Source organism: Aulostomus chinensis, chromosome 1 (genome assembly GCF_037954235.1).
Source record: "Aulostomus chinensis isolate RoL2024-O1b breed Wild chromosome 1, RoL_Achi_v1.0, whole genome shotgun sequence".
Taxonomy (NCBI): domain Eukaryota; kingdom Metazoa; phylum Chordata; class Actinopteri; order Syngnathiformes; family Aulostomidae; genus Aulostomus; species Aulostomus chinensis.
In genome coordinates, this window is record NC_141320.1 from 58860633 (window position 1) to 58875242 (window position 14610).

At 48.0% G+C, this 14610-nt stretch overlaps 1 protein-coding gene across 1 annotated transcript in view; it reads left to right on the top strand.

Annotated features, from left to right (window-relative positions):
• kdm6al (lysine (K)-specific demethylase 6A, like) overlaps positions 1-11432 on the top strand; it is a 22425-nt gene extending 10993 nt beyond the window's left edge. Inside the window, 22 exon segments of the mRNA XM_086223360.1 lie at positions 228-321; positions 408-534; positions 741-839; positions 918-1137; positions 2108-2245; positions 4038-4169; positions 4259-4330; positions 4434-4535; positions 4712-5098; positions 5189-6135; positions 6624-6753; positions 6847-6952; positions 7053-7258; positions 7347-7408; positions 7493-7567; positions 7650-7798; positions 7886-8000; positions 8085-8272; positions 9043-9184; positions 9259-9385; positions 9660-9830; positions 10074-11432. Of these exon segments, the coding sequence (XP_086079486.1) occupies positions 228-321; positions 408-534; positions 741-839; positions 918-1137; positions 2108-2245; positions 4038-4169; positions 4259-4330; positions 4434-4535; positions 4712-5098; positions 5189-6135; positions 6624-6753; positions 6847-6952; positions 7053-7258; positions 7347-7408; positions 7493-7567; positions 7650-7798; positions 7886-8000; positions 8085-8272; positions 9043-9184; positions 9259-9385; positions 9660-9830; positions 10074-10103 (3819 nt within the window). The 3' untranslated portion in view covers positions 10104-11432.
• Positions 11433-14610: the final 3178 nt, after the last annotated feature.

Consider the following 14610-nt stretch of genomic DNA (forward strand, 5'->3'; position numbering starts at 1 on the left):
CCTTCCTCTCGCCAGTTCTGGGAGTAGCCGTGCTTCACGACTAATGTGCTGGTGCTGTGTCAGATCACTGCAGTGGGGGGGGGGGGGGGGGGGTAGCTCTCAGGTTTCTGTAGTCAGCGAGACCAAATCTGAGGATGCGAAGGAGTAGATAGGGATAGGGATGTCCTATCAAGCATCTTGAATTCAGTTTATTCTCACACTCCTCTTTTTTTCCTCCTCACATCCAGAAGAGATACCGAGCTGCTAAGGAGGCCTATGAAAGCCTCCTTCAGACGGAGGATCTTCCTGCACAGGTGAAGGCCACTACCCTGCAGCAGCTAGGTAAGAGTCCCAACCGCTCAGACGGGCCAGTCCCAACAAGATGGAGTCGTAGCGCTGTGATTGATTTTTAATCTGGCGTTCTCCAGGCTGGATGCATCACACAGTGGAACAGCTCGGGGACAGAGCCAGCAGGGACAGCTATGCCATCCAGTGTCTGCAGAAATCTCTGGAGGCTGACCCAAACTCTGGACAGTCCTGGTACTTCCTTGGCAGGTACGCCGCACGCTGCTGCACCGCCAGAGGATTTATCGCGGCGCTTTAGATCCACACTAAGCTAAAACTCGGCGTGTTTTTAGTGCACAAGAACTTCCCGCCAGAGTTTTATGAAACTCGGTGAAGGGGTGGAGCTTAGGACCAAGAACAACCCGTATGTGCGTCTGTTTTGCCGACTGCTTTCTGACAGCCTGTGTCTCCTGCAGGTGCTACTCTAGTATTGGGAAGGTCCAGGACGCCTTCATCTCCTATCGGCAATCCATAGACAAATCAGAGGCCAGTGCAGATACCTGGTGCTCTATAGGGTAAGGCTTCTTCTGGTCAGTCGTCGCCTCCTGATCCTCGTCATTTGTCCACAATAACCACCTTCTTCTCTCTCTCAGGGTGTTGTACCAGCAGCAGAACCAGCCCATGGACGCCCTGCAGGCCTATATTTGTGCCGTGCAGCTGGACCACAGCCACGCCGCCGCCTGGATGGATCTGGGTACGCTGTACGAGTCCTGCAACCAGCCGCACGACGCCATCAAGTGCTACATCAACGCCACGCGCAGCAAAGGGTGCACCAACAGCACGGCGCTAACCCACCGTATCAAATGCCTGCAGGTGGGTGGAGAGTTTAGACGGCAGGAGGTTTTTATGCAGGCAACTAAATGCGATAGATGATGTTTAGCAGTTAAAACATCGGGCACAGGGATATTATTTTGTCGTGCTAGTTAAGGAGTAGAAGAACCCGGCTGACGTGCTGCACTGCCGGCCGCTGTTGATTAAGAACACAGATCCGTCAAGAACGAATGTAACGAGTTTGGGACAATTGAAATAGCATGCTGCTCTGGACTTAACTCTCTTGTTTCACTCAGGAATTTTTGACACCAGAAGAAGTACAATTCCCTAAATCGTAAAAGAATCCTGGGGGGGGCTTCTGAGGGGCTTTTTTTTTTTTTTTTTTTTTTTTTTTTTTCCCCTCTGCTTTTATCTTCTGTGCTTTCTAGATCTTAAAAACTAACCGATGGGATAGCTAGACCTGCAACCATTTTGCTCTGCAGATGGATATACGGGTAATAACACACGCTGCAGCACCGACTCGATTTCGCGATAAACTCAAAGCCTTCCGTAGATGAAACATCCACCAGGGGGTGGTGGTGGTGGGGGCCTTAGACATCCCCCGTGTCATGTGTTATCATCTCTATTTTTTTGTCCGAGCTCCCCCCCCCCCCCCCTCCCCTTTTTAAAAGCGACGTCATTTCCCTTTTTTACACATGCATGAAGGAATGTTACATTTTGTCATGGCATTAAGACAAGCACAGCGGCTTGTTTTAATGGACTGTGTTTGACTGACTTGTGTTTGGGATTATTGTTGCCGAGTGTCATCCAAGTCGTGAATACCTCCTTGTACCATCGCCCAGACAGTTCTCAGGTTTGCATATGATCGTTCCAGCTTAGCTTCACTTGTGTTATAACCTGCCTATTTACCATTGCTGATCATTTTTAATTTTTTTTTGTTTTGAGGTCATCGTTTTTTTTTTTCCTTTTATTATCCCTCCTTTTTTTTTCACGTCGTTTTCCATTCCCCTAGGCTCAGTTGAGTAACCCCCAGCTCAGTAGCCTACAGAGTAAAAGTAAAATGCTCCCTCTTATTGAGGAGGCATGGAGTCTACCAATCCCAGCTGAGCTAACCTCCAGGCAGGGAGGCCTGAGCAGTGCACCACAGCAGGTGAGAGACCAGATAGAGCAACTTACACCCCCCCCCCCCTCCCTCTTCCCTCACCTCCCCTCCCTCCCTCCCTCCCTTGAGCGCACACTCAGACACTCCAACACATAATCCTAATGTACACACAGACATACCTGCGAGTCAACACGTGCGCATGCTCCTTCTGACGGGTAACACTTGAGCTTAACCCCACCTTTCCATGTGTGGGATGTCTAAAGAAGCCAGTAATACTGAATTAACACCCCCCCCCCAAAAAAAAAAATAGTACCTCAAGCTTGATTGATGGAAGTTAGCACATTTATTTCAAATTTCAAGGCTTCTTTAGGGTATCTGAGGAGGGGTTCAGCCAGGAGTTACTCAACCCTGCACTCCCTGTCTTTTCCACAGTCACTCGGCTTCACCCATCACCCTTTTTCAAGTCGAAAAGAAAAAAAAAAAAAATTCCAAAATCCGCTCCTATAAATGTTTTTATTCCGGATTACCAGTTCACTAACAAATCCAGTTGCTGAACCTGTTGGGTTTTTGTTTTTGTTTTTTTTTTTGTTCGTAATCTGCTCTTGACTGTTAGAGATTCCCTGGAGATTGAAGTGCACTAATTCCAAGTCAAGCGGCTGTGTGTGTAATTCTCACACTCCCTTTTTTTTTTTTTTTTTTTTTTTAAGGATCTTTTTTTTTTTTTTTTTTTTTGACCCTGTGATCGGTGAGGTCGTGATGCCTTAGTGTGTGTGAGTGTGAGCGTGAGCGTGTGTATGTATCGCAGCTTCTCATTGGCTCTGTCCACACACCCCCCCCCCTCCTCCCTCCCTCTCCTTCAGTAGTTGACCTTAAATGTCCTGCAGCTGCTCACAAAGCCCCAGCAACGCCCCCTAGTGTTTCATGACTCATTTTAATGCACACCACACAGTAGTAGTTAGTTCTAGTCTGTCTGTTTGTGTGTGATCGTGTTATTGATTTTGGAATATGTTGATCCGTCTGCTTTGACTTGGTGAGAGTCAATTCACTGTATTCCAAATAATTTAGGGTGGGTCATTTTCACCGGGTCAGATGTGACTTTGTATCTTCATTTGGATGCATCACAAAAAAAACAACAACAACAAAAAAAAAAAAAAACACAAAAAGATTTGTTGTAACTTCTGCAGCCTTTTTTTCCTGATCGTTTACTCGTTTAAACGATCATTTTTACTCGCGGTACCACATGTTTGATCTGAACACCGCGAGCAAGGACAAGCACACCAGTTAATACCAGTCACGATTGAAAGTTTTAATTAGATTCCACATCTGCATTCACATCTGGCTCCCCGAGAGGTACCGAACGTGTCGTAACCTTTTCAAAGGTTGAGAGTTACGCTACCGTGCCCTTGAACCGCTGCAGGCTTTTATTGTCTTGCAGTGCAGCGCAGGACGCACTGAGTTGCTTTGGAGAATTTAATTAAGGTTTCTGGCAGCGGTATTAGGTTTGCATGCTGCAGGTGTCGATAAGAATCAGTTGTGGTTGTTGTTGCCATGTGAAGCAACGCCTTTCAAATGCAGATTTTGCTCGACGTGTCCTGGTCGTGTGTTAACGAACCAACGTTGCTCTCTTTTCTGTCCTCCTTTATTCTCCATCCTCCGCTCTGCTTTGCTCTTTGCTTCTCGTCTCGATAAATACATAAATTGGTTTTTCACACCCAACCTCCCCCCGCCTTTTTCTTTCCCCTTTGCATCTCCATTCTATTCTGTCTCGCTCTCCTTTTGCTTCCCTTTGCTTGCGCTCACGCCATCCCCAACCCCCCCCCCCCCTTCCACATTTCTGCAGGCTTGTAAGCCCAACCACAGTGCAGAGGGTGGAGGTACCGCTCCGTCTCTGCCCCCTCACGTGGGCTCACTGGGCCAATCAGAGGACCAGTTCTGTCCAGCTAAGAGGAGGAGAGCTTCCAGCCCTGCCAAGGTGACGATACTTGAGTTTTTACAGTGTGTGAAAGATTCCCTGTCCCATGACCTCAATTCAATGTTTTTCATGTATTTTTCTATTCTCAGGCTGATTCGTGGGCCAGTAATCCAGTACAGCAACCAGTTCCCAACTGGTACCTCTCGCCACAAAAATTACAGGTAAGTCTTTTTTCCTCTTTTTAATTCAGTTATTTATGGTATCCGCCATCTTTGCTGAGGCCACGTTGAGTCACGCGAGCTCTGGGTTTTTGTTGAATTTCAGTTGCTGGAACAGTTGCAGAGTAACCGAGCCAGCTTGAAGCCTCCTCAGCTTCAGATGTTGGAGCAGCTGGAGGCTCAGCTCGCCATGATGCAGCAGCACCAGGTAAACCCTGACAATAATCCTCTGCTGTTAAATACGCTCAGATACGAACCTCGATGTGGGCTGTGTGTCAGCCTCTACCTCAGGTCACCGGCTTTTAATGTTTGCAGAAAAACATTGAGTGGAAACGCTCTTATATTCGAATGGAAAATAACTACTGAATGGTTCTCCATTTCCAGATGCGACAGAATGCTGCAGGAGGCCAAGTGCGCCCATCCCTCCCCAACGGCCCCACCAATTCCCTCCCCTCCCCTAACCCCAGCCTCCACCCTACCCGGCCCCATCTGGGACCTCATCGACCCCAGTGTCCGCCTCAACCTCTGGCCAACGGGCCTGTGGGCCCCGGGACACACGGACACTCAGATTCCCTCCCTGTGGGTGACAGTACCAGTAGTAACAGTAGTAGTAATAATCAGCCAGGGCCCATGACCACAGGGCCCAATGGAGACGTGCCTTACCTGCAACCTGCTGGCAGCAGCGATGCAGCACTGCTACCTCACACCTGCACAAGCACGCAAACAAAGGATGCCACGCCGCGCCAGGCCCTGCACCTAAACTCCTCTCAGGTAACCAGAAGCTGCACGTCTGTGTTTTTGGGCCTATAAATCCAATTTTCCTTTACTTTGTCAGTAATATTTGAACTTTTCCTCACTCAGGGGCTTCAGAAGGGGCCTGTTCCTCATGCTACAGACTCGAATAGTGAGGGCACCCTCTCTCATCCCCAGACCCCCAACTCCATCACCGCTCTGCACCCCAACAATCAGGTTGGACATTCCACTAACGCCCCGTCGCCGCAGCAGCAGCAGCAGCAACAACAACAACAACAACCACAACCACAACAACAACAACAGCAGCAGCAGCCTCACAACCACCTCCCATCCCCTCCTTCCCTCCCCCCATCCTCTACCTCAGGTGGAGCAGCACCTGGTGCATCCGCTACCAAAGATAGCAACACTGCAGCCGCCGTAGTCACGGCCGCCGCATCCCTCGGTAACGGGGGTTCAGAAGGCAAGACGCCGTCGCCTCTGCAATCGTCTGATGGCAAAGTGGCACAGGCTGATGACCTAGCCAATCACGTCCACTCAGGGGATGGCGGCAAGGTGGCAGAAGGCGGTGAGAAGTCGAGCCTTAGCGCAGACAATCCTAGACTATCTGCCCTGCTGGCAGGGGGGAAGGGCCCTGAGGTGGGTGAGGGGAAGACAGAAGGGGCCGCGTCCACAGCATCCGCCACGTCCGAGCCCCACAAGAAAATCAACAATATCCACCCAGCTGCCCTGCCCTCCACCCCCCACGCGCAGGGAAGCTCCGCCGCCTCCTCGCCTATCTCTGCCATATCTACCGCCACACCCTCGCCCAAATCCTCAGAACACACCCAAACAGGCGCCCACAGTCCCGCCACCACCACTTCTACTGCACCGGCAGTCAACGGTAACGGTAAAGGTGGCATCTCTGAGGACTCTCAAAGCCCGCTCAAGGCCGAGCCGCCTGCCATCACAACTCTCAAAGCTACGCCTCCGCACGCGCACAGCTCCTCGTCGTCATCATCGTCGTCATCGTCAATATCCATCTACCCCAGCTCGACGGACGTGCTGAAGGCCTGCAGGTGAGACTGAGCTGCCTACGCGTCACAGGATCGGCAGGCTTACGGAACGCTCCAGGAATGTCTGTTCTAACTGTTGGTGACATAAAACACAATGGTCAGGAAAGCGTCAGGAATCTCAAGGCTTTTGCTCTCTATGTAATGGTGCAGATGTGAGGTGGCTCCATAGAAGTGCGTTGTTTCTTTTGAAGATGTCGCCACCCAGTGGAATCTTTGAGTAACTACAGAATCTGAGGCAAACGATTATGTAACGTAAACAACACCAAAGGCTACTGGGCAGTCTTGTTGCCATGCAGTTTTTATTCAGTTTGCTTTTTTTTGTCCCCCCTCTCTCAATTTTCTAGATTTTATTGTTTAACTGCAGCCCCCCACCCAGCGTGTATTGTGGGAATGAAGTTACTGCCGAGCATAAGTAGCGGATGTATATTTGTAAGGTAATTAATAATTCTGCTAGTATCTCTGAAACAAATATCTGCATTGTGACTGTGCAGAAACCTGGGGAAGAACGGCCTCTCCAACAGCAGTATTCTCCTCGATAAGTGCCCCCCACCCAGGCTGCCCCCTCCACCCACACCAGCCCTGCCCAAAGACAAGCTCAACCCTCCGACTCCCAGCATCTATGTGAGTAGACGGCTTTGAGCTAGAACATTTATGGTGGGGGGGAAATCGACCGCTGTGACGGTCTCTAACTTTCTGTCGGTGTCTTTGGACCAGCTGGAGAACAAGAGGGACGCTTTCTTCCCCCCGCTGCACCAGTTCTGCACAAATCCCTCCAACCCTGTCACTGTCATCAGAGGACTGGCTGGAGCTCTCAAACTGGGTAAAGACTGCGATTATAATAAGATTGAAATCATTTGTAAAATCCAAGGGTGCTTCTTGCGTTATTGATGCCTCTGCCTCTTTCTGCCCCCCCCCCCCAGACCTGGGTCTGTTCTCCACCAAGACATTGGTAGAGGCCAACCCAGAGCACCTGGTGGAAGTTTGGACTCAGCTATCGCAGCCCGCTGACGAAAACTGGGACCCTACCGGCACTAAGAAAATGTGGCGCTGCGAAAGCGCACGTGCCCATACGACCATCGCCAAATACGCCCAGTATCAGGCTGCGTCCTTCCAGGAATCCCTGCGGGTCAGTTACTGAGCGGTACATAAGTTTCATTTGGAAACATCGAAGGGCAGTTGAAGTATATGCCTGTGCGTTTCCTGTTTGGTTTCAGGAGGAAAACGAGAAGAAGGCACTCAAGGAGCCCTCGGAAACAGAGCCAGCATCAGCAGAAAGGTGACTGGCACTGCATTTCTTACTGGAAGGAAGTGACCTGATTAAACATGCGTCTGATTGTAAATTTTGTGTGTTTTTTGTCAGTATTGCACGCAAAAGAAGAGGACCCCTAAAACACATCAAGTTCGGAACCAACATCGATGTGTCAGACGAAAGGAAGTGAGTGTGCTCACCGTCCCTTTGGTTCTGTCCTCAAAACATACGAGAGCGTCCGGTCATGTGACTTGTCTCACTCCACCAGGTGGAAGCAGCAACTCCAGGAGCTGAGTAAACTGCCGGCGTTCGCTCGAGTGGTATCGGCTGGCAACCTGCTCAGCCACGTAGGTCACACAATCCTGGGCATGAACACGGTGCAGCTGTACATGAAAGTCCCTGGGAGCAGGATACCAGGTTGGTGCACCTTCCCGGAATTCCTGGACAGGCGTGCTTCTGTTTGGTTATGACTGTTTTCTGAAGTGGTCGTTTGCGCCGCCGCAGGTCACCAGGAGCACAACAACTTCTGCGCCGTCAACATCAACATCGGACCAGGAGACTGTGAGTGGTTCGCCGTGCCGGAGCCCTACTGGGGAGTGATGAGCAACTTCTGTGAAAAGTAAGACGGCGTTTGAGTCCGACCTGCACCGTTACACCTCTGTCCTCAACTCATGTGTCAACCCCCTCCCCCCCCCCCTTCCAGGAACAACATCAACTTCCTGATGGGCTCCTGGTGGCCCAACCTTGAGGACCTATACGAGGCGGACGTACCCGTCTATCGGTTCATCCAGCGCCCAGGCGACCTGGTGTGGCTCAATACCGGCACCGTCCACTGGGTCCAAGCCATCGGCTGGTGCAACAACATCGCCTGGAACGTTGGACCTCTCACCGGTCAGCCCCACCGCAGAATCACCATTCTGGCAGTTCTTCACATAAATGAATTCAAAATCAGCCAAACTCCCCAGAATATGCTCGCATGTTTTCAGAATTCCCACACATTCTTCTCAGCGAGTTGGAAAATGTTGCATCGTTTGTCGATTCGGGAGCCGGCGTTGTGCAGGGGCGACGTCGGTTCCGCGGCATCAATTCTGTGCGCTAAACGACACGCCATCGCCTCCTGCGCACATTTACGTGAAAGCAGTGAGGACCGAACGGTTGTAAAAGATTGTCTTTTTTTGGGTTGAGGATGTTTTCCGTGATATTGCGTAACAAATTTCACCGGATTCCTTCAAATTTATTGCCTTTGTTTTTGTTTCTTTGGTAAGAAAATCCCGAACATTTCTACCCAACGGACCGCCGCACAACCATGGTCACCTTGATGCAGACTTGTTTCTCTGAAAAAGGAACATTCCCGATATCTCACGCCACGAAATACTTCTTCTGTACACCCACTAAAAGTCAATAAGCCTGTCAATCAGGATCAGCCTGTAATACAGTGACCTTATCAAAGATGTTTCTAGTGATTCCACAAGTTGATTGCTGACCTTTTTTAGCTGATTATCCCGGTAATTACGGCGGAATCCGTCAACGCGATGTGAATTCCAAATTCTCTAATCCGTGTAAACACATTTCCGCCTCTTACACGCCCAGCTGCCTCCCCAAGTCTTTGACCTTCTTCGGCACGTGTAAACAAATTGACTCTCTCTTCCTGCTTTTCTCAGCCCACCAGTACAAGCTGGCGGTGGAGCGCTACGAGTGGAACAAGCTCCAGAGTGTCAAGTCTATGGTTCCCATGGTGCACCTCTCGTGGAACATGGCCCGCAACATTAAAGTGTCCGATCACAAGCTGTTTGAGATGATCAAGTGAGTCGCGGAACGCTTTCAGCTCGCTAGAACCTCTGAACGGAGTCTTCAGCGTTCTTCTTCTGGTCCCTCAGGTACTGTCTGCTACGCACGTTGAAGCAGTGCCAGTGGGTGAAGGAAGCATTGGCGACAGCCGGCAAGGAAACGGTGCTGAGACCCAGAACCAGGGACGATCCGGCCCACTATTGCACCATCTGTGAGGTCAGTCCGCACACTGGGAACGCTTGAGTGTCGGGGCTGTGAATTTTAGCAGGGTGTCACGTAACTGCGTAGATGGCTCACAGGTCTTTTTAATGGAAGGCAATTGTTCCCGATGCTGACTGAAGCCTAGCACGATGAGAGTTTTACACTCGGCTTCTGATGAGTAGACCAAATTAAACGCCTGTTCTGACGTCTGAACATCGCTACGAAATCAAAGCTGAGAGCCGCAAAATACCCAGAAATGGTGACGACGGTTTTGCTTTCACCGGTCCAGGTGGAAGTCTTCAACCTGCTGTTCGTGCGTCGCGAGCTCTTGTCCAAAAAGCAGTACGTGGTCCACTGCCAGGACTGCGCCAGGAAAGGAAGCGCCACGCTGGACGACTTTGTGGTGCTGGAGCAGCACAGGATGGAGGACCTGATGCGGGTCTACGACCAGTTCACATTAGTAAGTGGAGCAGCTGAGGGAAGGCCGACTGTAGGTGTGAACAGTCTTTATTCATCAAGGCGTCTTAGACGAGAATGCGGCCGAGGGGGGGAACTGAGATGTAAAGGGACTCGTGATGAGTCGGCTTCTTTTTACACCATTTAAGTGAAAGAGAACTATGGAAGTTGTGCTTTTTGTTCGGCCTAACCCCCCCCCCCCTTTCTCTCTCTCTCTCTCTCGCTCTCTCTCTCTCTCTCTCTCCAGGCCCCTCCTCTTCACTCATCTTCATCTTGACATTAGGAGACATCTTCAGCTGTGGAACCGCGAAGCCCCGTTTAATTTGTATTAAGATAAAAAAACAAACAGAAAAAAAGGACGAAACACACACGTACATACACGGACCATTTCTGATATTCAGGAAAGCCAAGGCCGTCTCCATCACCCCCACCACCCAACCCCCCCCACCCCCACTCCCACCCCATATGGCTGGTCTCCATAGCGACAGCTGGAGGCTGAGGCGGCCAAGTGTGTCTGTCTATGCAACCTGTTTTGGAAGCGCCGGCTCAGAGGCCCTGGACCCTTCCAGAAGGGGGCGCCACCAAGCTCCCGAACAGGACTGTCCCCCCCCACCCCACCCCGTCCCCCACCCACTCTAGTGATCTGTTTTAACGGAGGACTTAATCAAAAACGGTTGGGAACACGGAGGGGGGTGGATTAATATAAAAATGTTTTGTAGATACTTGTTAACTGTCACAACTGGCAACACCACCCGTAAAAGACTACTGACTTGACAACCTTTCTCTCTCTCCCCCTCTCTCTCTTTCTCTCTTCTTCTCTGATGAAATGTTGGCTTTGATTTCTACCAACCCCCCCCCCCCCCCACACACACACACACACCAGCCCACCCATCCAAAACCCCACCCCACCCCCCTCCCTCCCTCCCCAGGCAACTTTTTTTCTTGTTTTTCCCTCTAAAGAGCACTAGCCTAACTGGTCTTTTTCTATGGTAGATAGACATTTTAAGACTCTTTGGACAACAAAATCTCTTTAAAAAAAAAAACAAACAAACAAAAAAAAAACAAACAAACAAAAAAAAATTTGTAATGTGAAAGAGTTTAGGTGATTTCCTTTTTTTTTTTTTTTTTTTTTTTTCTTCTTACAGCTTTTTTGTCTCGTTCTTTTCATGATGTTTTGTTTCTTAGGTAAAAAAAGAAAAAAAAAGAAAAAAGAAAAAAAAATTAGTAAAAAAAAAGAAAAAAATACTAGCCAAGTCACAAAGAAAAATGGGTTGCACATAGACTTACGAAATAAAAGTTTAATTTGTGATTTTTTTTTTTTTTTGTTTTCGTTATGTTTCTAATCTTGATGTAAATTTACACTATTTATAAATACATATTTATTGCTTGAAAATATTTGTTGATGGAATGCTGTTATTTTTTTCCAGAGTACCTGCCATTAAATTTGAAGGAGTTTTGTCATTTTAACACGACTCCTCTTACATTTTATATATATATATATATATATATCTATATATATATAAATAAAAATTGCTTAGCAAGCATTGTACAGAAACGGACATTTAAAATTGTTTTATTGTTTGAAGAATGTTTTATGATGAGTCAATAAACACAAAGTTGTCAAATTATTCTGGATTTTTCGAAACATTTTTACACGTTTTGTCGCTTCTTTTTTTTTTTTTTTTTTTTTTTTTTACAAGTTGAAAACGAAAACAAACCAAGAAGTTAGCCTTGTTAGCTTTCATGAGCGTAGCCTGAAACCCAGCAGACAATGTAGCTGTAGACTGACACACACAGAATCCTACACTGTATGCCAGGTCCAGAAAACGCCCCCCCCTCCCCCCCCCTCCTTGAAAAGACAAAAAAAAAAATCGTAAATGTTTGCAAGTCTTCGTCGTGCTCGTGCGTCATCGCTGGGGTGGGGTGGGGGGGGTCTGTGGCGGCCAGCAGAGACCCAGTAGCCAGATGTAGCTGCTGCCAGCCCCACAGGATCTACACTGACTACTGAGCAAACGCTGGGCATCCCGGAGCAACGGCGGCCAAGACAGGAGACGAAGAGGACGAAGACGAGGTCACGCTGAGGAAGGATCGGGGAATATGACAATCAGGCGGATCCCCGGGGATATCCGAGCTGGTCGCACGCCATCTCCTCGACGCCAGCAGTCAGATTAGCACCGATGGCACGCATGATATCATCAGTGCAGAATCGTTTTTTTCATTTTTACAGTTTAGGGGTTGTTGACAGTCAATAACAATCAGCACCAACAGAACAAATAAAATCCTGAAGTCTCTCCTCCTCTCCGAACACCAACATCTGATTGATTAAAAATTGAATTAAAACGTTTTTTCAAATAGCACATAATTACAATAACGGCTCATTTTAATAGACAAGATGTATAAAAAAAAAAAAACCCATCAGTTAATTTAAGGTGCCCATAACATCAAATTCAGTACGAATATTACAGTTATGCATGAAAATGAAGCTCAGATAAAACATGTTGGGTGTAAAAACTTGCTTCCTACGATGAAAACTACCCTCACACACTTCTACACCGCGAACACACACAAATCATCATCTGGAAACAGTCAACACAACTTGAGGGAGTAAAGAACAATCGTAGTTGAAACAATCTTCTCCTCCTCACTTTTTCCGTCCGTCAGCTCCGAATCGATGATGATGATGATGATGATGATGATGCGTCTTTCCTTTTCTAGGAAACTGACGGGAAGTCCTAAAAGAGAGAGAGAGAGAGAGAAAAGAAAGATCAGAGCGACTCCTGGTGCAACGTTTCAGCTGATAAAGATGTAGCAGTGTGTGTTTTTATACTGCGGAAGAAGAAAAAAAAAAGCGAGTGTGGGCTGAGAAAATTCTAGGAAACAAGAACGAGAATGTCAGTTAAGATGATGAAAACTTCCTGCCGGCGTGGCGAGGAAACAAAGACAGGAAACTCGAGTGTTGGGGGGCTGATTTTGCTATTATTTGAACACTCAAACCGCTAAAACCAGATGTTTTATTCTTGAATTGTCCTGATCCACCTTTGTGGAAGTGATCCAGTAGAAGTGAACTGGCCCACCCCCCCCCCCACACACACACACACACACACGTTCCCCCCTTCTTAAATTCCTCTTGGTTAACAATGTCTCCCTGTGTTGCAGACGAGAGAGAAAGAGCAGGAGAGAAGAGTGATCAACCCCCCCCCCCCCTCCTCCTCCTCCTCCTCTCTTTCCTTCCTGTTCCCTCCATCCTGGCCCATCCTGCTCCTGCGTTTCTGTCTCTGTGAGAACCAGACAGGTGGCCGAGACTTCTAATTTTAACCATGCTGATTGTCTGCCTGCTTCTGTGTGTGTGTGTGTGTGTGTGTGTGTGTGTGTGTGTGTGTGTGTGTGTGTTTCCCCCAGCTATGTATAGTCATGTAAATAGGTCAGTGTGTGACAGAAACACGCACGAGCCCCTTGACCTCTAAACATATCTGACTGCTTAACTCTTCCATTCATCCAACGCTTGTTGCAAATGATCCCCTCTGATTGGCTGGCGCTCTCGGCCAATGGAAGAGCTTCCTGCTTCCCATTCATAAAAGCCAGGGTCACTGAGGATGTTACGCAGAGACTACAAACACTTTTAATTTGATTTACGAGACCAAAAACAAATCATTTAAAGTGATTTTATTTGGCTTGTGGTTGTGAATTAAGTTTGACAACAAGACCTGTGAGGTTAATGAGTCATAACCCCCCACCCCCACCCCCCACCCCCACATAACTTATGGGAGATAATCCTTGGTACTTATAAAAAAGTAGATTATTTTTCCTCTTTTTTATGTGTATTATCATTCACAGCAGTTTTTTTGGGGGGGGGGATTACCTTATTGTTCAGAATATAAAAGTGTTATTTCTTGGAAATGCATCTTGAAAAAAAAGGGGTCTCCTATTCAGAACAATACGGTATTCATTTTTTCCCTTTTTCTTATAATTCTTGTCATTTATTTAGGTATTGTTTTGTATTAACGATTGTCTTTTTTTTTTTTTTTACCTCTTCATTTATCGGTTTAGTTGTTTGGTTTGGGGGGGGGGGGGGTTTTGGAAACATTTTTCATGGTCTGGGACTGTCTTTGCCGATTTCTCCTCAACAATAAAACAAATGTTGCCCCAGTTGGGGGAAAAACAAAAAACAAACAACAACAAAAAAAAAAACAACAAAAAAAAACCGCCTTGTGTGGCATGTTTGCCATGAGCTGTCCAAGATAACAAAAAAAAAAAAAAAAAGAGTTGCAACTCATCGTCATGGAAACGGAGAGTAATTAGCACAGAGTGCTGTTTGGAGAAAAGGAGAGAGGGTGCATGATTTGGTGTGTGTGTGCGTGTGCGCGCGTGTGTGTGTGCGTGTGTGTGTGCGCGCGTGTGTGTGTGTGTGTGTGTGTGCATGTGTGGGATGTTGGCCTGTTTTCAAGAGATGAGCAATGAGTGGAGGAAGAGGAGGAGATGAGCGGCCCCCGTGGATGTAGACAGGTTCCAGGTATCATTTTGTCCTAGCGAAGATGCTAACTTCCTGTAAGTCAATCTTTTCTGATTTTTTTTTTTTTTTCTCTTTTCCTGGCGGGGAGAGTGACAGATTTCCTGCTCATCCCTGTAAAGCCTCGCTGCATGTTTAAACAGCGGCTGTGACGGGAAGGCTGAGTTCAGCTGTTGATCTGGCTCAGGAGATGGATGCGTCTGTCCATCTGTTGGTCATGTGACCCGCAGAGTTTTGAAGAAAGCTGCAGACGGCGAAGGAGGGGTGGTGGTGGCGG